The sequence below is a fragment of the Chiloscyllium plagiosum genome, chromosome 36, assembly GCF_004010195.1.
Source record: "Chiloscyllium plagiosum isolate BGI_BamShark_2017 chromosome 36, ASM401019v2, whole genome shotgun sequence".
Classification (NCBI taxonomy): domain Eukaryota; kingdom Metazoa; phylum Chordata; class Chondrichthyes; order Orectolobiformes; family Hemiscylliidae; genus Chiloscyllium; species Chiloscyllium plagiosum.
The window spans coordinates 12518414-12542415 of NC_057745.1; the positions used below are offsets into that span (position 1 = coordinate 12518414).

The 24002-nt window shown below is 38.9% G+C and overlaps 1 protein-coding gene across 10 annotated transcripts in view; it reads right to left on the bottom strand.

Annotated features, from left to right (window-relative positions):
- igdcc4 (immunoglobulin superfamily, DCC subclass, member 4) overlaps nt 1–24002 on the bottom strand; it is a 142826-nt gene that overhangs the window by 13810 nt on the left and 105014 nt on the right. For 9 of the 10 annotated variants that reach the window (XR_006309473.1, XR_006309472.1, XM_043677317.1 and 6 more), the window contains 4 exons: nt 16803–16910; nt 16357–16531; nt 10164–10291; nt 880–1050 (listed from right to left, as the gene is read on the bottom strand). Coding sequence is in view for 8 of the 10 variants with exons in the window: in XM_043677317.1 (XP_043533252.1) it covers nt 880–1050; nt 10164–10291; nt 16357–16531; nt 16803–16910 (582 nt within the window). In the remaining 2 variants the exon portion in view is untranslated. Of the gene's footprint in view, nt 1–158; nt 241–879; nt 1051–10163; nt 10292–16356; nt 16532–16802; nt 16911–24002 lie in introns of all 10 variants that reach the window. The other variant, XM_043677323.1, reaches the window with a different exon arrangement.

Consider the following 24002-nt stretch of genomic DNA (forward strand, 5'->3'; position numbering starts at 1 on the left):
TTCTCTAATGAGAGAGTAGCTCAATGGTCCTCTGGCACTATGGCAATATCACTTCTACATAATTTGAAGTAGAGTTAAAGAGTTTTATCACTGTCCTGATTTACATTCATCCCTCAGTTAACACGAGGAATGCAGATTATTTGGTTTTTTTTTCTTACCTGGTTTGCTATCTCTAATTTGACAGTCACATTTGGCTACACTCCAAAACGAATTCATTAGCTGTCTTTTTTTTGAGGATGTCTTGAAGAGATAAATGATATTACATCATTTCATATCCTTCTCTAAAGAAAAGAAGCTCTCAAATAGTTTAGCCTTGATATCAGGAATGATTTGGTCATCAGTTAACACAACGTATTCTACCTGCAACCACAAAGATACAAGGTAACCTCTCCCCTAACCTGAGGCAGGGTGACCTTCAGGTTAAGCCAGTTGTCTCTGTCTAATGAAAGTGCAGTCCTTTGATCTTGTACATCTACAGTGATATATTCAATATATATATATATATTTAAAGGTAAATATTTAAATTATTTTCAATTAGCTTTGACTTGATCAGATTTGAATGATTTGAGACATAGTCCAACATAGAGAAATGTGTATGTAAATTAGTTAACTTTAAACACAAAATTGATCGAATTGTAATTGGTATCGAATGAGCTGGGTATGTTTAATCAACTATGATCTCAATATTTTTATAGGTTCTTCACCTTGCAATTGCATAATAATAACTAGATCAAATTTTATAACCACTCCTAGATCTCAACGCTATGGCATTTATCTTGTGTGGCACATTCAGATAATAGAACATTAGCATTTACTGGAGATAAAAAAGTTTTTTTTTTCAATTTAAAATCATTTTTGACAACCTTTCCCAATAATCACCTTCCTTGGATAGTGAATTCCACAAGTCATCAGGTTGTGTGTAGTTTGCATTATACAAAATAACGTATTCAACTATAATGCCATTTGGTTCAGTTGGAGGCAGCCATCGAACTCTGACTGAATAGGCATTAAGTGGATTCAACTTCATGTCTGATGGAGGAGTTGAAGGTTCTGAAAAGAAGAAGAACTGTTAAGAAACTAATACGCACTTAGATATGTTACTGAAAGAAAAGTTTAAGAATTCACATTAATTGTCTTGACTCTGCTCATTATCCGATTATTAGTCAAGACAAAGTGAATGAAAAGCAGTTTGATAGTACATCCATTTTAATATTAAAAGATAGTGTCAACACATGCTTCCAGAAGTTAGAGAAACAGAATAAGTATTTTCATTTGAGCTGAGCCAGTTTACTTGACACCACTAAGTTACCCTGATTTACCTTGTTATTTCTAGCAGCCAGCTGTGAAAAAGCACACAGTTTAGAGGTAGGTTACCTTACCAGAATAATAACTATCAGAACAGAGACTGTGAAGGGCCTGAAGTGATGACATGGAGTGTAAAACAAAAATCCTTTTTGAAAAGAACGTGCTTTGAAATTTTAAATTTCTTATCTTCAAGTCAAAAAGGAGCCTGCTAGAGACCTCATGTGAAATCTACCAGCAGGACATAAATATGTACAGATATATTCAATGTTTCTGACTTCAAACAGGTGACAAGTTGTTTTCTGGTCCAAACACCCTTTAGATGACACAAGATTTGTGATTACTTATTATAGGAAACTTTCCTTAGATTCAATAAACATATTATTAAAAATAAACCTTCAATTGAGTTACTCTGATTTAAAACATTCCTTGGGATTCACTCAACTGGAAGATATATCTTGTTAAGTTGCAAATATATTGCATGCACAATATTATTGAAAAATGCAAGGCACAAGCGTATTTCTCCTAAAAAATGAGCAGAAATCCACACAATACTTTTACTGAGAAAAAACACAAGATTTTATTGAAACACTATTCAATGCTTTTTCCTTCATTATCTGCATCTAAGATTTTATGGGAGCTTTGAAGGTGCTTCTCCAGCAGCACTTTCCAAACCCACGACTTCTATCAATTAGAAGGACAGTGGCTGCAGATATCCTAAGCTTAACACTAATACCAGCAGATACAAGATATCCCCCTCAAGCTGCGAAACATCCTGACCTCGAACTAAATTGCCATTCCTTCATTGTTGTTGGTCAAAGTCCTGGGCATTCCCTTCCTAATAGCACTGCAGGTATTCCTACTTCCCAAACACTGTAGCATCTCATTTTCTCCACAACAATTAGGGATGAGCAATAAATGCAGGCACACACAATGATGCTCATATCCCATGAATAAATAGAAATACAGAGTCTAGATTTAGCACAAATATGTTATTAGAGATATGCTCATGTAAACTTGGAAACATAATGTTCTGACCATCTAAAATGCCATTTAAAATCCCAGCCAGTCAATAACCAGCAGGAAAAACTGCAAAGTCATGTGCAAAAAAGTGAAATGCATGCAACTAATTTAAACCAGTGTGGACCAGAATACAGGCAATTATGATATATTATAAACTGTGACTTGAAATGGAAAATAAGTCCTACTTGATTTCAGCCCCAATCAAATTTATTTATGGATTTAGGATGGATGTTGTAAGTTTTCAGCAAAGCTGTCCAGAGTTTAAATTCAACATTAAAAAAGACGTGGAGCTTCTCTTCCATTCACTGGCCAGTCCTCATGCCAAATGCCAAGTGCAATAAATATCCATATAAATACCTGATGTCAGGATTTCTGCGGTACATCTCTGAAGGATTTAATAGGCACATATTACAAAGGTTTTCTGGCCAATTTATTGACAGATATACCGCACATTAGGCTACTTACTAAGATAAGAGGTCAGAGTTTTGGTAGCAACATGATAGTATGATTAGAGGCTAATTAAGAGAAGGCAGAGTTGGAATTGGGCGGGGGGGGCCTTTTCAGGATAATAGCGTGTAACTAGCAGTGTGCTACAGGACCACAATTATAAATAACACATACTAATGACTTGGATGAGGAAAGTCTATATACTACCATCAAATTTACAAATAACACAATAATAGGCAGGAGGGCAAGTCATGAAGATGAAACAAAGAGGTTGCAGAAGGGTATATAAGCTAATGGGCAAAAACTTGGCAGATGCAACTTGATGTGGGGGAATGTGTAGTTATGCACTTTTGCAGGTAGAATACAGGAACTGAATATTATTTTAATTTAGAAAGTTCACAAAAGGCTATGGAACAGAGGGACTTGCGAGTCCTTATTTATGAATCACAAAAAAAAACTAGCATCAAGTTCAGCAGGTAATAGGGAAAGCAAATGAGGTGTTAGCCTTTACTTCAAAGGGAATGGAGTATAGTACAAGAGTAGTGAAATATTGCTAAAACTACGCAAGGCATTAATCACACCACAGCTGGAAAACTGAACAGTTTTGGACCCGCTAGCTGTAGATTGGAAGGAACAAATTGCTTTTAGTGGAGTGATATGCTCTTCTTGTCAGATGTGGGAGTTTCAGGAGAGTTAAGAGTTAGCGAGGATTATACCTGCAATAAATGTTGATGGTTGTGAATCCTGACAGATCGAATGGATCAGTTGGAGCAACAATTAGAGGCAATGAGGAATTTACAAGAGATAGGCGATGTGATGGATGGCAGTTAAAAGGGAGAAAAGCCGCAGATACAGTCATGTAGACGGGTTAACTTCAAGGAAGGTAGGAGGTTAGTACAGGAACATTCTGTGGCTATCCCCATTTCAAACAAGTATGCTGTTTTGGAAAATGTAGGGGGAGGTGATGGACTTTCAGGGGAATGTAGCACGAACAACCAAGCTCCTGGTCTCAAGGCTGGCTCTAATGTAATGAGGAGTACATCAGGTTCCAAAAGACCAATTGTGTTATGAGACTCTCCAGTCAGGGGTACAGACAGATATTTCTGCTGCCAGCACGAAAAATCAAAATGGTGTGTTGCCTCCCTGATGCCAGGATCAAGGATGTCTCAGAGAGGGTGCAGAATATTCTCAAGGGGGAGGGGGACCAGCAGGAGGTCATTGTACACATTGGTATCAACGACATAGGAAGGGAAAAGGATGAGATTCTAAAGGGAGAATATAGAAAGTTAGGCAGAAATTTAAAAAGAGGTCCTTGAGGGTAGTAATATCTGGATTGTTCCTGGAGATAAGAGCCAGTGAGGATAGGAATAGGAGAATAGAGCAGATGAATGTGTGGTTGAAGAGCTAGTGTATGGAAGAAACAAACAGATTTTTGAATCATTGGAATCTCTTCTAGAGTAGATGTGACATGTACAATTAGGATGGATTGCACTTGAATTGGAAGGGACTAAGAGACTGGCAGGGAGATTTCCTACAGCTGCTCAGGAGGATTTAAAATAGTAAGGAGGGGGGTTGGGACCCAGGGTGATACTGAAGAAAGAGATCAATCTGAGACTGGTACAGTTGAGAAAAAAGCAAGTCAAACAGTTAAGGCAGGCAGGGACAAAGCAGAGAACAAGGTAGGACTGATAAATTAAATTAAACTGCAATTATTTCAATGCAAGAGGCCTAACAGGGAAGACAGATGAACTCAGGGCATGGTTAGGAACATGGGACTGGGATATCATAGCAATTACAGAAACATGGCTCAGGGATGGACAGGACTGGCAGCTTAATGTTCCAGATACAAATGCTATAGGAAGGACAGAAAGCCATGCAAGAGAGGAGGGGGATTGGCGTTTTTGATAAGGGATAGCATTACAGCAGTACTGAGGGAGGGTATTCTCAGAAATACATCCAGGGAAGTTATTTGGGTGGAACTGAGAAATAAGAAAGGGATGATCACCTTATTAGGATTGTATTATAGACCCCCTAATAGTCAGCAGGAAATTGAGAAATTTGGAAGGAGATCTCAGTTATCTGTAAGAATAATAGGGTGGTTATGGTCGGGGATTTTCCAAACACAGACTGGGACTTCCATAGTGTTAAGAGTTTAGATGGAGAGGAATTTGTTAACAGTGTACAAGAAAATTTTCTGAGTCAGGATATGGATGTACCTACTAGAGAAGATGCAAAACTTAACCTACTCTTGGGAAATAAGGCAGGGCAGGTGACTGAAGTGTCAGTGGGGGCACACTTTGGGGCCACTGACCATAATTCTATTAGTTTTAAAACAGTGATGGAAAATGATAGACCAGATCTAACAGGTGAAGTTCTAAACTGGAGGAAGTTCAATTTTGATGGTATTAGGCAAGAACTTTCAAAAGCTACTGGGCGCCAACGTTTGCAGGTAAAGGGACAGCTGGAAAATGAGAAGCCTCCAGAAGTGAGATAATGAGGGTCCAGAGGCAGTATACTCCTGTTGGGGTGAAACAAAAGGCTGGTATGTGCAGGGAGGGTGGTACGGGTATGGAATGAGCTGCCAGAGGATGTGGTGGAGGCTGGTACAATTGCAACATTTAAGAGGCATTCGGATGGGTATATGAAAAGGAAGGGTTTGGAGGGATATGGGCAGGTGGGACTAGATTGGGTTGGGATATCTGGTAGGCATGGACAGGTTGGACCGAAGGGTCTGCTTCCATTCTGTACATCTCTACGACTCTAAATCAAGGGTTTGGTTAAGAAAAAGAAGGAAGCATATGTCAGGTATAGACAGGATAGATTGAGTGAATCCTTAGAAGAGTATGAAGGCAGTGGGAGTATACTTAAGAGTGAAATAAAGAGGGCCAAAAGGGGACATGAGATAGCTTTGGCAAATAGGTTTAAGGAGAATCCAAAGGATCTTTACAAATACATTAACGACAAAAGGGTAACTAGGGAGCGAATAGGGTCCCTCAAAGATCAGCCACAGGACAAGGAGGAGATATGAAATGAGTATTTTGCATCAGTGTTTACTGTGGAGAAGGACATGGAAGACATAGAATGTGAGGAAATAGATGGTGACATCTTGAAAAATATCCATACTACAGAGGAGGAAGGTGGATAAATCCCCAGGACCTGATCAGTGGGAAGCTAGGGAAGTGATTGCTGGGCCTCTTGCTGAGATATCTGTATCATTGATAGTCACAGGTGAGGTGCCAGAAGACTGGAGGTTGGCTAATGCGGTACCATTATTTAAGAAAGGTGATAAGGACAAGGCAGGGAACTACAGACCAATAAGCCTGACTTTAGTGGCGGGCAAGTTATTGGAGGGAACCCTAAGGGACAGGATTTACACGTATTTGGAAAGGCAAGGACCGATTAGGGATAGACAACATGGCTTTGTGCGTGGGAAACCATGTTTCACGATTGAGCTTTTTGAAGAACGAACGAAGAGGATCGATGAGGGCAAAGCGATGGACGTGATCTATGTGGACTTCAGTAAGGCGTTCGAAAAGGTGCCCCATGGGAGATTGGTTAGCAAGGTTAGATCTCACAGAATACAGGGAGAACTAGCCATTTGGATACAGAACTGGCTCAAAGGTAGAAGAGGATGCTGGTGGAGGTTTGGTTTTCAGACTGGAGGCCTGTGACCAGTGGAGTGCCACAAGGATTGGTGCTGGGTCCACTGCTTTTGGTCATTTATAAAAATGATTTTGATATGAACATAGGAGGTATAGTTAGTAAGTTTGCAGATAACACCAAAATTGGAAATGTAGTGGACAGCGAAGGTTAACTCAGATTACAATGGGCTGAGAAGTGGCAGTTGGCGTTTAATTCCGATAAATGCAAAGTACTGCATTTTGAGGAAGCAAATCTTAGCAGGACTTAAACAGGAATGATAAGGTCCGAGGGAGTGTTGCTGAATAATGAGACCTTGGAGTGCAGGTTCATAGCTCCTTGAAAGTAGAGTCGCAGATAGATAGGATAGTGAAGGAGGCATTTGGTATGCTTTCCTTTATTGGTCAGAGTATTGAGTACAGGAATTGGGAAGAAGGGCTCATGCCCGAAACATTGATTCTCCTGCTCCTTGGGTGCTCCCTGACCTGCTGCACTTTTCCAGCAACACATTTTCAGCTCTGATCTCCAGCATCTGCAATCCTCACTTTCTCCTACAGGAATTGGGAAGTCATGTTGCGGCTGTATAGGACTTTGGTTAGGCCACTTCTGGAATATTGTGTGCAATTCTGGTCTCCTTCCTATCCGAAGGATGTTGTGAAACTTGAAAGGGTTCAGAAAAGATATACAAGGATGTTGCCAGGGTTGAAGGATTTGAGCTATAGGGAGAAGGTGAACAGGCTGGGGGAGTCCAGAACTAGAGGAGATAGGTTTAGGGTGAATGGGAAAGATATAAAAGGGACCCCAGGGGCAACGTTTTCACACAGAGGGTGGTGTACGTATAGAATGAGCTGCCAGAGGAAGTGGTGGAGGCTGGTAATATTGCAACATTTAAAAGGCATCTGGATGGGTATATGAATAGGAAGGGTTTGGAGGAATATGGGCCAAGTGCTGGCAAATGGGACTAGATTAAGTTGGGATATCTGGTTGGCATGGACAAGTTGGATCAAAGGGTCTGTTTCCATGCTGTACATCTCTATGACTCTATGAAAGATATAATGGCATTGGAGGGGGTTCACTAAGCTGGTACCAGGTACAGAGGGCTGCCTTATGAGGAGAGGTTGAATAAATTGGGCTGTATTCATTGAAATATATAAGAATTTGAGGTAGCCTTATCGAAACTCTGAAGATTCTTAGGGGACTTGACAGGGTAGGTCCAGAAAAGTTGTTTCCTCTTGTGGCAGAATCTTGGACCAAAGGGCATAATCTTAGAACAAGGGGGTTGTGCATTTCAGACAGAGATGAAGAGGAATTTTATAAGGCTGTGAATCTGTGGACTTCATTATGGTAGAGGGCTGTCAAGGCTGGGTCATTAGGCATTTCAAGGCTGAGGCACTGATTTGTAATCAACAAGGGAATCATGGGTTTAGGAAAGGGTTATACGTTGGGCAATTAGCCTGGCATGTGTTTGTCACAGTGAAAGAACTTTACAAGGGATTGAATCCCGCAACTCTGTCAGGCTGCATTAATATCATTACTGTACTACAGCTTGATGAAAGTCTCCATGTACAAAGTTAAAAACACGCAACACCAGGTTATAGTCCAACAGATTTAATTGGAAGCACTAGCTTTCGGAGCACTGCTCCTTCATCAGGTGGTTGTCAACTGTTGGACAATAACCTGGTGTGTGTATTTAACTTTAGACATAAGTGACAGTGTATGGAAAAGTCATGGAGCAGCTAGAACTCAAACTTCTCTTTTCTCTTTGAAGTTGAATTGGTTATGTGAAGTACTAGAAAGAGTGGTTGCCCTCAGCAATTCTGCCATATTATTATCGGCATTACAGCATGCCTGCAAGTGAATACAGGCATTCCATGGGAAAGCTCAGTGTGCTCTGTTCCAGAGAAAAAGTGGTGGACATAGAAATCAATGGAGAACCTGTGTAACTGCAGATGAAACTTGGAGAGAATAGTGAAGCATTTTTTGTTGAAGAAATACCAAATAAAAAGGAAGGCAGCTTCAAAGGGGTCTGGAGCAGCGGTGTCTTCAGAGGCAGCATTGCTACAGAGTTGGCCAGCCTTTCAGGTGGGGACCTTCACTCTGGCAGTTGGTGGAGCCTGGAGCAGGACTGTAGCGGCAGAGGAGGAAACGTTGCACTCTCTAAGTTATTTTTTATTTTAAGTTAAATAAGAACGGCACCAATGTATGGCGATGGTGTGAACATTTCACTGATTCAATGAAAAGGCAGGAAAGTAGAGTTGAGGACTATCAGATCAGCCATGATCTCACTGAATGGTACAGCAGACTCTGGATGAACTGTCTAATTCTGCTCCTACACCTTATGGTCATATTTTCTGCTTTCTCTTTCAGACTTGTGTACAATATTTACTGATCAATCAGATTCACAGTGGATCACTTCTCAGCTGACTTTTAGGAGGATGCCAACCTACAGAGGGATGTTGAGCAAGAGAGTCAATGACATAGGGGACTAGACCTTCCTGCAGCACTCAGATGCAGGTGTCATTATCTCACTTTGGCAGAGACCATGCTGGTGGAGCCTTCTCTCCACGCCTGTCAATCAGACAACATTCAGTGATATCATGGTGAGATGTGACTGTCTAGCTAACTTATGCTGAAAGATTTTTCAGAAGCACTCCAGTCACAGCAGGTCACATCTTACATGGCACTACACAAAAATAAATTGGCAAAATGACCACAAATCAATATTGCCTGATTGGCTACATTCTTCAACATGACAGCATTTTTGAAATTCTGATTCAGTTCTCTAGACAAAAAAGCCCAGCAGGAACATAGCAAAATGATTGTCATGACCTTCTTTATCATAGCCTAGCTCTGCAATAGTCTTCAGCAGTTGTCTGAAAATTAGCTGTATTCACTTGCAGGCATGCTATAATGCCGATAATGATATGGCAGAATTGCTGAGGGCAACCACTCTTTCTAGTACTTCACATAACCAATTCAACTTCAAAGAGAAAAGAGAAATTTGAGTTCTAGCTGTTCCATGACTTTTCCATACACTGTCACTTATGTCTAAAGTTAAATACACACACCAGGTTATTGTCCAACAGTTGACAACCACCTGATGAAGGAGCAGTGCTCTGAAAGCTAGTGCTTCCAAATAAATCTGTTGAACTATAACCTGGTGTTGCGTGTTTTTAACTTTGTACAGCCCAGTCCAACACTGGCATCTCCAAATCACTTATGTCTAAGGTTTCCTTTCTCTTTACTTTTTCTTGTATTTTTTTAAAAATACATCCTTTCAATCTTGGGCAAGATTAATGGGTTGAGATGCCGTTTAAAGCTCTTTCTGAAAAGTTTTGTGAATCACCCCATCTGAGAACCTACCTGAATTGCCCCATGCCTTTAAACTAATTTTTTCTGCAAATCAGTATATATCAGAAAACTGAATGCTATTGGATGGGATTTGCACCAGCTCTTAACTTTTTAGGTCTGAACTAAACCTGAAGATGAAAACTGGCCTCAAACTCTCCACAGATTGGAATCAGTGAGTGTGCAACTTATCTTACATGAGGGCTTCTCAAACTGGGGGTTGCTACCAGCCGACAGTGAACAGCTGCAGGGAAGCTTTAAATCTTTAAACACTTCTCAAACTGTGGGTCATTGCCTAATTAACCCAACATTGAAGCCTGTCTTAGGAATTACCAATATAAACTCAGGAGCATTATTTGGAATTATAAAACACATAATTAATAATGTAAAAACATTGTACTCACTGTCAGACAAGGTCAGCCCCTCTATAATGCCACTGAAAGGCCCATCAACACCAATTCCATTGGACTGGACTGCAAATTCGTATCTGGTAAAGGGCTTCAGGCTAGTGATAAAAATCTCTTCTTCAGAGCTAGAAATAGCCAAAAAGATTGAATGCTGGAAAGGAATTTTAACATGCAAGTATTGATAGATACACAATGTAAAGTGTTTTTATTATTACACCTTTTACACTTTAGTTCAATTGGTATCACTCTCCCAAATTAAGTCAGAAGTATGGGAGTTCAAGTTCCATTCCAATACTTGAGCAAAAAACTGAGCTGACAGCTCCACTACAATAATGAGAGTGTGACATGCTATTGGAGGTACTTTCTTTCAGACAAGTAGATAGAACTCTTCTACCTTTCAGGTGAACACAAAAGGCCATATTTTGAAGAATAGGAGGGGAGTTATGCCCAATATTCTAGCCAATATTAATCCCTTAATCAACTTCCCAAAAGAAATTATTTAGTCATCACCACATTGTTGTGTGCAAAACTGCCCACTGAATTACCTACATTCCAATGTCGGCACTTCAAAATGCAGTTTCATCAATTACAAAACACTTTTATACAAAAGTGCTACTTACAGTTACTCCTGAATGGGATCCTTCAAGTGTGGTTCCATGGTCATTGCTGCTCAGGGTCTGTACTGGGGGAGAGGGCTCTTTATTCACTGGACCCAGAATCACCTGCTAGGACTGTCACTTCTGGTTGTACTGTGTTTGCTGCATAGTGGAAATTTTGTTTTGGGGGGGGGGGGGGGGTGGAGGGAGAAGAGAGAGAGCGGGAAGGTGTCATGGCTTCCCCCCATTTTCTGGCTGTCAATACCTCTGCAATTAACTCAGGCTATCACTCAGTGGGCTATTCCTCTTGGCTAGCTGTGGCACTTTGATCTTCCACCTCATGACCAGCAGGTGTTAGACATGGCTAAGCTCAGATTACGATTTGTGGCTGGTACAGCAACACAGAGTGCTGAGCTTGGTATTGATCAGTGTCTTTAGGCCAACAGGTTCTGAATGGCTGGGGTCCTGTGGTCAGCTGAGAGGGGTGGCTGTATCATATTCAGGTGGACTCTGCAGGGTGTCAAAGTCATTAGGGAGAGTGCAGCATGGCTGAGGGCAGTCAGTCTGGGCCATGAAAGGTCAAGGTGCCCTGATGCAGACAGTGAGCAACAGTGCAGCACAGAGAAAAGTCTCAAATCAGAGTGGGAAAGGTTGTGCCAAAATGACAAATGCGGTTAGGTACAATAAAATGAATTTCATGACACTTAACATGATTCTCGATGCACGCTTGCTCACTCAGCTGGAAGGTTTGTTTTCAGACGCTTCGTCACCATACTAGGCAACATCAGTGAGCCTCCGGTGAAGCACTGGTGGTATGGTCCACTTTTTGTGTGTTTAGGTTTCCTTGAGTTGGTGATGTTATTTCCGGTGATGTCATTTCCTGTTCTTTTTCTCAGGAGGTGGTAAATGGGATCCAAGTCAATGTGTTAGTTCATAGAGTTCTGGTTGGAATGCCATGCTTCTTGGAATTCTCGTGCAGGTCTCAGTTTGGCTTGTCCTAGGATGGATGTGGTGTCCTTCCTCATCTGTATGAGAAGATACTAGTGAGAGTGGTTAGTTGATGTTCATTTATTGTGGTGGCTAGTTTGCTGCTTGTTTGTTCAATGTAGTATTTGTTACAGTTCTTGCAAGGTATTTTGTAAATGACATTAGTTTTGCTTGTTGTCGATATCGGGTGTTTTAAGCTCACTAGCTACTGTTTTAGTGTGTTGGTGGGTTTGTGGGCTACCATGACGCCAAGAGGTCTGAGTAGTCTGGCAGTCATTTCTGTGATGTCTTCGCTGTAGGGGAGAATGGCTCGGGTTTCTGGATGCGTTTTGTCTGCTTGTTTGAGTTTGTTGCTGTGAAATCAGTGGACTGTGTTCAATGGGTACCCATTCTTTTTGAATACACTGTATAGGTGATTTTCCTCTGTTCTTCATAGTTCGTCTGTGCTGCAGTGTGTGGTGGCTCGTTGAAATAATGTTCTTATGCAGCTTTATTTGTGGATGCTGGGATGATTGCTTCTGTAGTTCAGTATTTGATCTGTCTGTGTTGTTTTCCTGTAGATGCTGGTTTGAAGTTCCCCAGTGGCTGTTCGCTCTACTCTGACGTCTAGGAATGATGGTTTGTTGTTGTTTTCCTCCTTTTTAGTGAATTTTATGCCAGTAAGGGTATTGTTGATGGTTCTGAAGGTTTCCACTAATTTGTTTAATTTAGTGATGACAAAGGTGTCATCGATGTAGGGGACTCAAAGTTTGGGCTGGATGGTGGGCAGAGCTGCACCATCCAGCTGGTTGTTCGAGTCTCTGCACGACTGCCTCTGTTAAAACCCTGATATCGGAGATCCCATGTGTGTTCTGTCGGTTAGCCACAAAAAGACATGACCCACTCTCACTAGCATCTTTATATACAGATAAGGAAGGACACCACTTCGACTGAGACAACACATCCATCCTAGGACGAGCCAAACAGAGACACTCATGAGAATTCCTGGAAGCACGGCATTCCAACTAGAACTCTATCAACAAACACTTGGATCCCAATTACCACCCCCTGAGAAAATGAACTGGAAATGACATAACCACAGGAAATGACATCACAAACCGAAGGAAACGTGAACTCAAATAAAAAGCAGGCCATACCACCAATGCTTCACCAGAGGCTCACTGATAATGTTATCTAGTATTGCGACGAAACATCTGAAAATGAACTTTCCAACATCAGAGAACAAACTTACATCCAAAGTCTCAATCTGAACTACAAATCTTCCCAAACTCACTTAACAAGATTTCAGGCCCCAATAATTACTGACATTAAAGCAAAAGAAGGGGGCAAAGTTAAATGAAGATTTCCTTACTATATGGGAGTGAAAATACTTCATTGATGCATATGAACAAAACAGAATAAAAAATTATTTTAAAAAAATACACATTTAACGCTTCCAAGCCTGTATTCTTTCTTTGCAGATGCCTTAAAATTTTAATACGGCTTGCTTTATATCATATCTACAGGAATTACAAATTTTCTTTGTTTAAAAATATATTTCACAAAATAATTTCAGTCTGGCAAGTACACTCTTGCTTTAGACATCAGAAAAGAGATTCTGCTTTGACAATTGTGCTCAGACTATCCTAATCCAGTTTGATATCTACTGTTAACCATTTCTCATCACAAGACAATGGTATCACACACATTAGCATAGATTTAACTTCTTATTTCACAGTGTTGAGATCTCAGCTGATGGTAATACTGGACAAGTCAGACCCCAGTTGGAATCTGGCTTGACTGATCATATGTTTTTGTCATTTTGTAATTTGGTTATCGTGATGACCACAGAACATAGATATATCACACAAAAGAGATGAATAAAGTTACATATAGAGAACAGTTAGAAAGATCTTAACACAACCATCAAAACAAAGCTTAACCTTGTTCCCAATACAATCCAATATAGAGACTCAGCTTTATCTTTGCTTAACTGGCTTTTCTCAGTTTTTTCACTTGAACTGTAGAGATAATTTTACAATTCCTTTGAGTCTAACAGCATGAACCACTCATGAATTTTATGGCCTAAGTTTCTCAGTGTTGTGGTTCTGTTCACCGAGCTGGAAGTTTTTGTTGCAAACGTTTCGTCCCCTGTCTAGGTGACATCCTCAGTGCTTGGGAGGGGACGAAACGTTTGCAACAAAAATTTCCAGCTCGGCGAACAGAACCACAACAACGAGCGACTGAGCTACAAATCTTCACCCAAACTTTAGGTTTCTCAGTTATAATAATTTTAAGATTACTATTAGAATTTCCTGACTTGGAAGCTCTGTAGATTAGAAGCACAGGAGTTCATTGTAAATTTCAAAAACTAATTACAATGGAATAAAGATGAGGCATCTGTACATCTCTTGATATCACTGCACATGTAATGTGGTGACAACAGCAGCATACGCATAGACAAATCCTGAAGCTCTGTCTGACCAGCTATGTCACTGGCCATACTCTGAACACTGAAATGGCTGCTGATGCATGCAAAGAATATTTCTGTATTTCCTTTGGGGCCATTCATCTCTTTCCTCAGCTTGGGAATAAGCCATCATGTAGGTGTGAATGACTCAATATCAACACCAGCTGAAGAGTACTGACATCATTTATTTTTTCCAGAATATTGGAACTGCAATCCATAAAGAAGAAAACGAGCTAGATGCTCAAACAACCATATACAAAGGCACATTCTTCAGCCATGTGGGAGTGCTCAACACTCAAAAATCAGTTTTACAGATTCCATGCCTTAGCAGGAATCAGGAGGAAACTCACAACACACCATCCAAAATTGTACTAAATGTCTACCAGAACGGATTTTTTTTCATACACAACTTTCTTTAAGTTCTATTAAAAGCAGACACATTACTTGAAAGGAGTCTGCTGCTTCTACAACAAACACCTGAGAATTTTAATCCTTAGCCAAATCTTCATGGATGCATCTCAGGCTTGTCCAATGTATAAGTTGGTAGACTCCTGTCTGCACCTCCAATTCCTCTCACCACACAAACTCAAATAATAGCTTCAACAAGACTATATTGATGTTGTTTTATATTATATAAATATCACTAGTCCTTTAATGATTCAACATTTGAAAGGAGAGAGAAACACGAAGTCTGTTGTATATTGTTTGTAAAGTTCTATATTAGAACTAGGAACTAAAGTTATGTTTCTTTTTCATTGGACACGGGCATCATCAACAAGGTCTACATTTGTTAGTCACCCCAGATGCTCTAGCACTGAGCTTCTTCCGAAACAATTCAGTAGGCAGTTAATAGTCATTTACTTAATAGTCAGCCTGGATTCAAAAATAAGTCAGACCAAATAAGAATGACAGATTTCCTACCCTAAAGGACTATAGTAAAGCATGTGTTTTTACGACAATTGATTAGTTTCAGAGTCACCATTACTGTGAATTGCATTGAATTCCAGTTTTATTAAATTCATATTCTACTGACTACTATGGTTGGATTTGAATTCCTGTCCCTACAGCATTAGCCTGGGTCTCTGGATTACGAGTCCGGTGACATTGCTACTATACCACCATCTCCCACTGTTGAGTATTTCAGCAGAGAATATTTTCACAGCTGCATCTGAAGTAGTATGTAATGCATAAGAGAACCAGTAGGAACTGATCTGCAGTTGTGAATACAGGTTTTTCTGTTGCAGACAGCTAGTGGAATTGAACTGATCAATTTTTGAAGGATATGAATACAGAGGGTGATTATTAAAACACAGAACCAGTATCAACATATCACTGCGAAAGTAGTAGGATATAATGCCTTTGAAGAAAATGGAGTTTATTCAACCAGAAAGGAGGATCATCATTCCATTTTAAAACTGGAACCACTCACACCAGCACCGGCAGGAGAAAAGTTTTCAGCAAGCTCAATGGCAGAAATAATTACTGGAATGTATAAACGATGTGTGGCTCTCAGAATTGAGGAAGACATGCCCACAAGCCCGTCGCTTAAAGCAACTTTGCAGAGAAATGTTTAGACTCACTAAATAGAACTTACAATTTTGGACATTGAAACAAAAGGGACCGTGAAGGTGAGAAGACCCTGAATGAAGTTACTAGCAAATAAAGCAGATTCAAAATGTTGATTGATAAGATTGAAAATTTGAAACCGCGAATTCAACGCTATTAGGCCTTGATACGCAAACCAAGTGTTGTAGCAGAGTCTCAAGCCCTGAAAGAGAAGGTAAATGCAGCTGCTCATAAGCCATTGACCACTCCGGACAAAGAGTTTGAAGCAAGTGGGCCAAATAGATGGGGTCAAAGTGGCTAACAGCAAGCTTTATCCAGAGGAATTTGAATCAGAGAGTAACCAAAAACATAGCAGTAACAAGCATGCCGCCAGTGGGACAGAATTAAACGGATAAGAATTCATATTCTTTGAAGCTTGAAGTGTGACTATTCAAATATCCCAGAGTCTATTTCAACTTATCAAGGCTATTTATCTAAATTTGGAAATTAAGTGAGAAAGGAATTTCAGGCATTATTTAGGATGTTGACTAAACTCTAATTATTCATTTGTAATCAATTCCAACCAACTTAGGAAATAGTTAATTGAACTCACCTTGTGAAGTACATCACTAGAGAAGCATTCTTGAGCCCTGACGGACTGCAACGCACAGTATAATTTGCAATTTGGACTGTAGTGAACGGTGGCCGGGTCCAGTGTAACCAAATTGCTCTAGAACTGTTGGATTCTGCACGAAGCTGGGTTGGAGGTGGTAGCACTACTGGGAGTGCTGAAAAAGAGAGATGTAATCACATATATTGTTTTTTCACATTCCGATTCAGTATTTAGTTATAGATCATTTAAGGGTTAGAAATGTAACTGATTGCAGAACTATCGAAAATACTATTGACTCACTCCAAAGTTGTACATAAGAAATGAAAATTCCAAATAAACAGTGCTCTTGCACAATGATAAAGCTACATGTTCTTGGGTAATGTTTAGGGCACTTTTGCCTTTGCTTTGAAACAGTTAGCATACACCTTCTCATAAAAGGTGCTCACCTAAGGTTACAGCCGGTGCTTTTTCAGTTTTTCCTTTCCATATTGCTGCATATCCATCATCTTGTTTGTTGAATGCAATCAACTTAATTTCATAAAGTCGGTCTGAAACTAAATGAGGAAACAGATAAATCCAGTAAAGTTTACTGAAGAGATAAAGCAGAGGATTTTGCCACTGACACAATTTATGTTACTGTAATCAATACAACTGAACATAGGCGTTCCCAGTCATTTTAATGCAGCTATCTTTCAAGTGAAGGAAACTAGTATATATATATATGAGACAGATACAGAAATGTAACAGGACAATTGGAGTCAATATTAGGGTCAAATGTAAGGACTTCACAGTTAAACATTAGTTACACAGTGAATGGTTTTGTATCTGAATCAGGGAAATATATTCATTTGTTTTGGGCCAATTCCATTCCTCCACTTTGAAGTCTCTCATGTCCTCTACCGCCTCAATGTACACAGCACCAACAATGTAAAGGCCATTAAACACTTGCTAAAGGCAGTAGTGGCGGCTGATAAAGAGATAAGGGGTTCCACAAATATACTACAGATGAGCACGAAGAGGTCATAAGGGCTATAGAGCATGCTCCACTAATCCATTAGGTCATGTTTCTTGGCAGCCTCTTTGTATCCTCTTCTTACTGTCATATCTGGCCCTGTCATCTATGCTATTGGTGTAGATCATTAAAAACTGAGGCCCAAGAATTTGTCCTTTGGCATGACACTCTACTAGTTACACGTTGTCATCCAGAAAATGCTCGGTTTATTCCTTCTGTTTTCTACTGACTAGTCACTCAACACTAGTATATTACCTGAAATGTTAAGGATCCTAATTTTGAATAACCCGGTTTTCAAATGCCTTCAGAAAACCACACATATTATATTCACTAGTTCTCCTGAATCTGCTCTGCTTGTTCTCTCCTTTAATATGGAAATTGTGTTTGACAAGCCTATGGCGAAATTTGACCTTATATATTGTATGTAGGTCATACATTTATTTCAGGTTCTGGAGCTGAAAGTTAAGAGGGGAAATGGAAGATTTTACTCAGCCCTGCGCTCTCCTTACTATTGCTTTGTTTCAACAAAGTTAACACTCGGAATAGATTTTGACATTTATGCTTAATTATAACAAGATCCATTTTAAGAATATTCTTGAAGTACTGCCTAAAATGTCACTGTGTGTAATTATCACAGTGCAAAAAGTTGAAGCTCCAATGCATCTTTAGAAATTGCTGCCACTATCATGTCATAGTGCAAAAATATGACACATTTATGGTAACAATTTACTGAGGTATGAACTACACCTGGAGAAGATAGTAGAACTGCATTTCATAGTAGAATGGGATGCAAAGTTTGGAATGGGAGTGCACATGTCTGATATATGAAGGCATTAGTCTTACTGCTAAATGCTTGCAGGCCACTTTAGATTCTTCAAACAGAGGTGAAAACAGGCAATGACATCATAAATGACTAACTTATTGATTTAAGAAAAGGCCCCCCCCTGCCCCTTTCACAAATTAGACATGTCAGCAGTAGGCAAGACATCAGGCCTATCTTGCTGAAAATCATTCATCAGTTTTGTGACAACCACCAAATGCCATGCTTCCAGAAAAATTTCCTCCCCCACTTCCACAAAATCACTTTCCCACAGAGCCAGAAAGTTCAGGATTGTTTGCTGAATCCACAGGAGTTACAATCAACACCCTTCCTCTCCCATTACAAACAACTCTCAGGACTTAACTGAGGTTACTACTGGCAAGGTAGATGTTCCAAAGTATGTTCCTCCCTTGGGGCAAGCTGCCTGTGCACGAAGCTTAATGAGTTGCAGATTAGTCCTGAGGAGCAATTTCTCTCTAGCTCTGCGTGCCCTGTTTTTTCCCTTTGGGTGGGCGGTTGAAGAGGGGAGAAAGAAAGACAGAAAGAAGTGCTGTCTCTAAAATGCCAAATCAACAATCAGCTTGCACTGGTTTTTTAATCCATTATCTCTAATCCAATCATATTGCACAAATAATTGTATTTTACTTACAGCTACTTCAATGTACAACTCACATCTGTGACACTGCAAATGATCCAAATTAAATTAAAAGTGGGCTGGGAAAACTTCCTCTACACTAATTTTTGCTGTGTAATAACAAAAAAAGGATTTTGCATTTCATTGCTGAACTAATTTTATGAAGTAGAAGTGCAAAATTGTGGTCTAATGAAAGCAACTGATAACACCTTCATTTGTGCTCTCTGAGCCAATAAGGGTCGATTTAAGTGCACTGAAGCAGGGGGAACACAGGTTGCTAGTTTTTTCAACAATGCATGATAAAATTTATAGTTATCACACTGAGTGGTGCATCGAGTTCAATTGTAATACTGCAATGAAAGAAAGAAATTCATTTCAAATAAAACTAAATTTAGGAGCAGGTTTACACCATCAATCCAGAGTAGGATGCCAATCTTTCATAAGTGCAGAATGCTTAAGATTTTACATTTTATTTGGAATGAAATAAACTCAAATATCAAGTTTCAATATTGCTTTTAATTCTATTTATGATATATAATTTCCCAGATAAAAGTAATCAAGAATTTTGCAAACTATCAAAACTGTTCTAAACCAGTTGAGAAATTAAATTTGATTTATCATACACAATGGTTTAAAAGTATAAAATAATGCATCACATGTACAATTACAGCCAAGTGTTAAATCATGCAGGATTGGCAACTCAATGAAATTTTGGAAGATTTCATCACATTGCGCTGCCACTGTAAAGTGAGTCTACAGCCCAACTTCACTATAGTGTCATAAAACAGAACCAGCACACCAATATAATGAATGAAACAGGACAAGTCCATGTTGTCTTTGCATTTCAAAAACCAAGCTGACTAGAGCTTCCATGAACACAAAGACCATGAGAAATAAATATCATGATAATTCTGATTCACCATTGTGATGATGCTGCTTCTTTAACAAGGTTGTGCTGTCCTTGGTTTTTTCCAGAAGTGTTTTATGAGATACAGGTTCTGAAATGTCTAGCTTGATCGACTTGAAGAAGCTTTTAAGTTTACAAAATACACTTGCACAATGAAAAGGGAGTGGTCAGTTCTCCCAGCTCAGCTTTTCTGGCTTTTCAGTGAAAGCAGTCAGTCAGGTTTGAGGCTGCTGGTCACAGAAACAGCTACATGGAAGGTGTTCCATGCTGAATCGTTCTGCCATCTCTCTTGTAGGACCCTCTGTTTGATTTTACTTTTTTTTTTGCCAAAGGGTGTTTATGGGGATTGTTGCAAGTAGTTGGTTGCGATAATCTGTTGGGTTTTCGGATAGGTTAAGTTATTCTATATTCTGTTATCTTTTGTTTGGGTTTCATTCAGTAATCTTGCAAATAAATTTTGTTTTGTTTAAAACTAAGTAGTTAGACCAGCTGCATCACTCCTGGAATGTCCACTTTACATCTGCTTAACAACTAGCAAAGTTAGGATCCAGGCTATTTTCTTGAAATGTTTTGAGGGGGTCTGGCCTGGCCCATAACACCATTCCTTATGAATTTTCAGAAACCCCAAGTAATTACTCTTCCATGTTGCTCACTGCAAAATTCAGGAGATTAACCATTAATTTCTGGAGACCTCAGGTCAATTTGAGAGGGTTTAAACCCTCCTTAAAAGGTTAAATAACATATGAAACAAATCAGATTCGATTTTCAAATTGTTCATTATAGATAAGGTTATTTTTATGTAGATAAATATTAACATGATATAAATATAAATGACTTAATCCCATTGATTGATTTTAAAAACAAAGTCTGGCACTTTTTGGAATTAAGATTTTTGAAACTGAAATGTAATTGTAGCAGTTGTGTGTTGATCAAACACTTAATTCCCACATTATCACAGCCCAGGATTCTAGACTGCTGAATTAAAATTCAACAAAGATTGCACTGAGCCAACTCAACTGAAAACTGGAAAAGCTCAAATTCAGAAAAAACAACTAAGCATTTCAGTTTGGAGTGCGTACACCAAAATGTTCCATCATTTCATTCATCCTCCCATATCTTTGATCGAATAAATGATGAAAGTTTCACATTTGAAATTCTGTAAGAAGGAACCAAGTCCTCGTCAAGAAATATATCGCTAGAAAACATAGCAAACAAAATCTGCTGTTGTTATGCAGTGCGACATGGAGTAATACAGAATGTTGAGGTATAAGTGTTGTGCTCCCTCTTGTGCTCCTGGTATGAAAATGACATTAGACTTTACAACTTCTGATCTGCAAAGTATCACCAATCATATCACACTTCAACATCAAGGAAGCCTTGTCACTGAATACACCACGAAAATCCACTAATCAGTTTGGTTTCAGCAACATCACTGATTCAAAAAAAAATTAAAAACCAGATTTGCTCTATCCTAAGTTATTCTGTTACCAAGAATGCTTAGAAATCTAACCTGCAGTGAACAATTTTGATGAATTTGATAAAGCAACAGTTAGATCCAAATAAGTAAAACATTTATAGAAATATGCCCCTCCAAAGAGACAAAACAGTGTAATCATTACTCAGAGATCAAGAATCTGCGTTGAGAAGATTCTGGAGAAATCCAAAATGAATAAATTATAAATTAAGGTGGCATGCATTTATCCAGATGTAATAAAACTTGCATATAGTTCTTTATAACAAAGAGAGAGATTAATTAAAAGATGAATTGTTTGCAATTATGAGACTTTCCAGATGGGTCTGCACAAAACAGCTTTTTCTTGACAAATCAGACCTCAAATATTTCACATGAAAGACAAACCAAATGTGTAACAGTTTAGAATACAAAACAAATAAGTATTGCTGATTAAGAACACAGAAGCAAATAACCTGCAAATATTATTGGGCTTTTTGCCAGTACAATGAACATGCATTAAAATACAAAATCCTGTAATAGCTGTTACTGCTTTGTACAAGCTTCTAAGTAATGGTAAGGAGAATTTAGATAGAAAGTTGCATAAGGAACTTTTCAAACAGTGGAGAGAAACAAGATTTAATCACTAGTTCATCCATGAGAACACAAAAATCTGAATACAACTGTTTCCTTTCGGGGAAACTAACCATTTATACAATGTTGCTAACTTACTGTAATTCTAATTTTTGTCAATTTCCATAATTTAGCATGAATTCAAAATTTACGTAACTGGAGGGATGAATTATCAAAAGCTTTCATTTTTAGCAGTAAAACAGCAATGAATGACTGTGCTATCAGGCTAGTGGAGATGTTTGTCGAGGAGGAAAGAATCCTCTGTTTCGCACAAAGAATCTTGTGCAACCGAGACAAGTCTGAATGGGAAAATATGCAAGTTAGTTTTGGGAAAAGGAGACACAACAGTAAGTTAGTTGGCAGGAGGTCTTTTTTTTTTAAATAAATGTGTACTCTGCACACCCATCACAGCTGTAAGAGGACAAACTATATTTGAGATTATTTTCATCTTCTTATCACAAAATGTCATGTGGAATTGGTGGGCTCTTAGCTCACAGTTCTATCCCCTCTTTGTTATAAGGTGGCTTGCAGGGACTTAGTTATTTTGCTGAACATAAAATACCCTATCTCTATGGAGTGACATCTTCGGGGAATGCTGATGCACCGCCTGGCGGCACTATGGCATATATGCATCACATGGATGACCTCAGACTAATTCAATCACACACTCACCAATGTGCCTCTTAGATAGTGCATAACATCTGTAAGTATAGGACATGCACAAAGTCTTCAATTTCAGCTATATTCTTCAAATATTAACTACTTCTAAATATTTTATTCAATAGTATGCAAAACATTTAGTGTATGTGGTACAAATGTGAATACTGCATGCAAACATTCTTGGCAATAAGCAAAAGTTGTTAAAAACTTACTTAATAAAATGGGAAACAAAATAGTCCATGTTTCCAGATAAAACTGATAAAATCCTTTATGCTTAGCAACTAGGAATGTTGAGATCAGAGCTTTTATCCTTTGACACTTAAATATTAATATTTTCAATAATATTTAACAAGAGTTGCATTTTTACTATGATTTTCCACTCTGGGATGAAAAATCTCTGAATGATAACAGCTGTATTTATAGTCATCTTTAACTCTGTTACATGTGCTGGCTGTTTTCACACTTGCTTCCCCATATTGTACATCAAAACTATTATTTATGTGTTCACCTAAATTTTATGCTTTTGTTTCCAAAATGGAAGCACTAATAGAAGAGTGAGAAGTAGAAATCCTATTAAAGTTAAAAAAATGTGAACTGCAATGCATACCAGTCACTAGCTAATCACAATGCTTTATGTCTGGTGAGGGAAGGCTATTATATGCAAGATACTACGTTCTAAATATTAGAACCTAGATATTTCAGGGGAAAACAATGATTCCCTTTAAGTGCTGCATCATGTACTATAAAGTTCACACTCCCCAATGGGAGACATGCTGTGGACAATAATGATATGTCTGAAATACCCTAACAAATGAATGTAACTGAAAAAGTGTAACAAAAATATTAAGTTTCTAATGGACTAAGTTAAAGAAGTTGGCAGAAATAAAGCAAAAACACAAATTTCTGACAGGTGAATGGCTCTGAAATGAGCATTTAACTTGGGACTAAAAGAACATGGAACCAAATTTGACCATGAATGGCTTGTTACACGTGCAGCAGTTGAGGTCTCCGGATCTGATTGAAACTTACGCAATACCAAGAGGCCTGGATAAAGTGGTCATGCAAAAGATGTTTCCATCATAGGACAGACTAGGACCCAATGACTCAGACTTAGAGTGGAAGCTGACCCTTTAGAACTGAGATAAGGAAGAATTTCTTCAGCCAGAGGTTATTGAATCTGTGGAACTCAGCCTCCACAGCCTTCTGCGGCAATAAGTCATAGAGTGTACTTAAGACTCAGATTGATAGGTTTTTGATTGGTAAGGAAATCAACATGTACAGGGAGAAAGCGAGAGAATGTGGTTGAGAAACATATTAACCATGATCAAATTGTGGAGCAGACTCAATGGACCGAGCAACCCAATTCTGCTCCTCCGTCTTATGGTCAAAGAAATAAACAGATCTATACAGCAAGGCTTTCAAATCACTCAAAGCTCATCCACCTAACAACTAAAAATTTGTCCCAGCCATCATCTATTATCAAAACACAAAGAACTGCCAATGCTGTAAATCAGAAACAAAAAAAGAAAT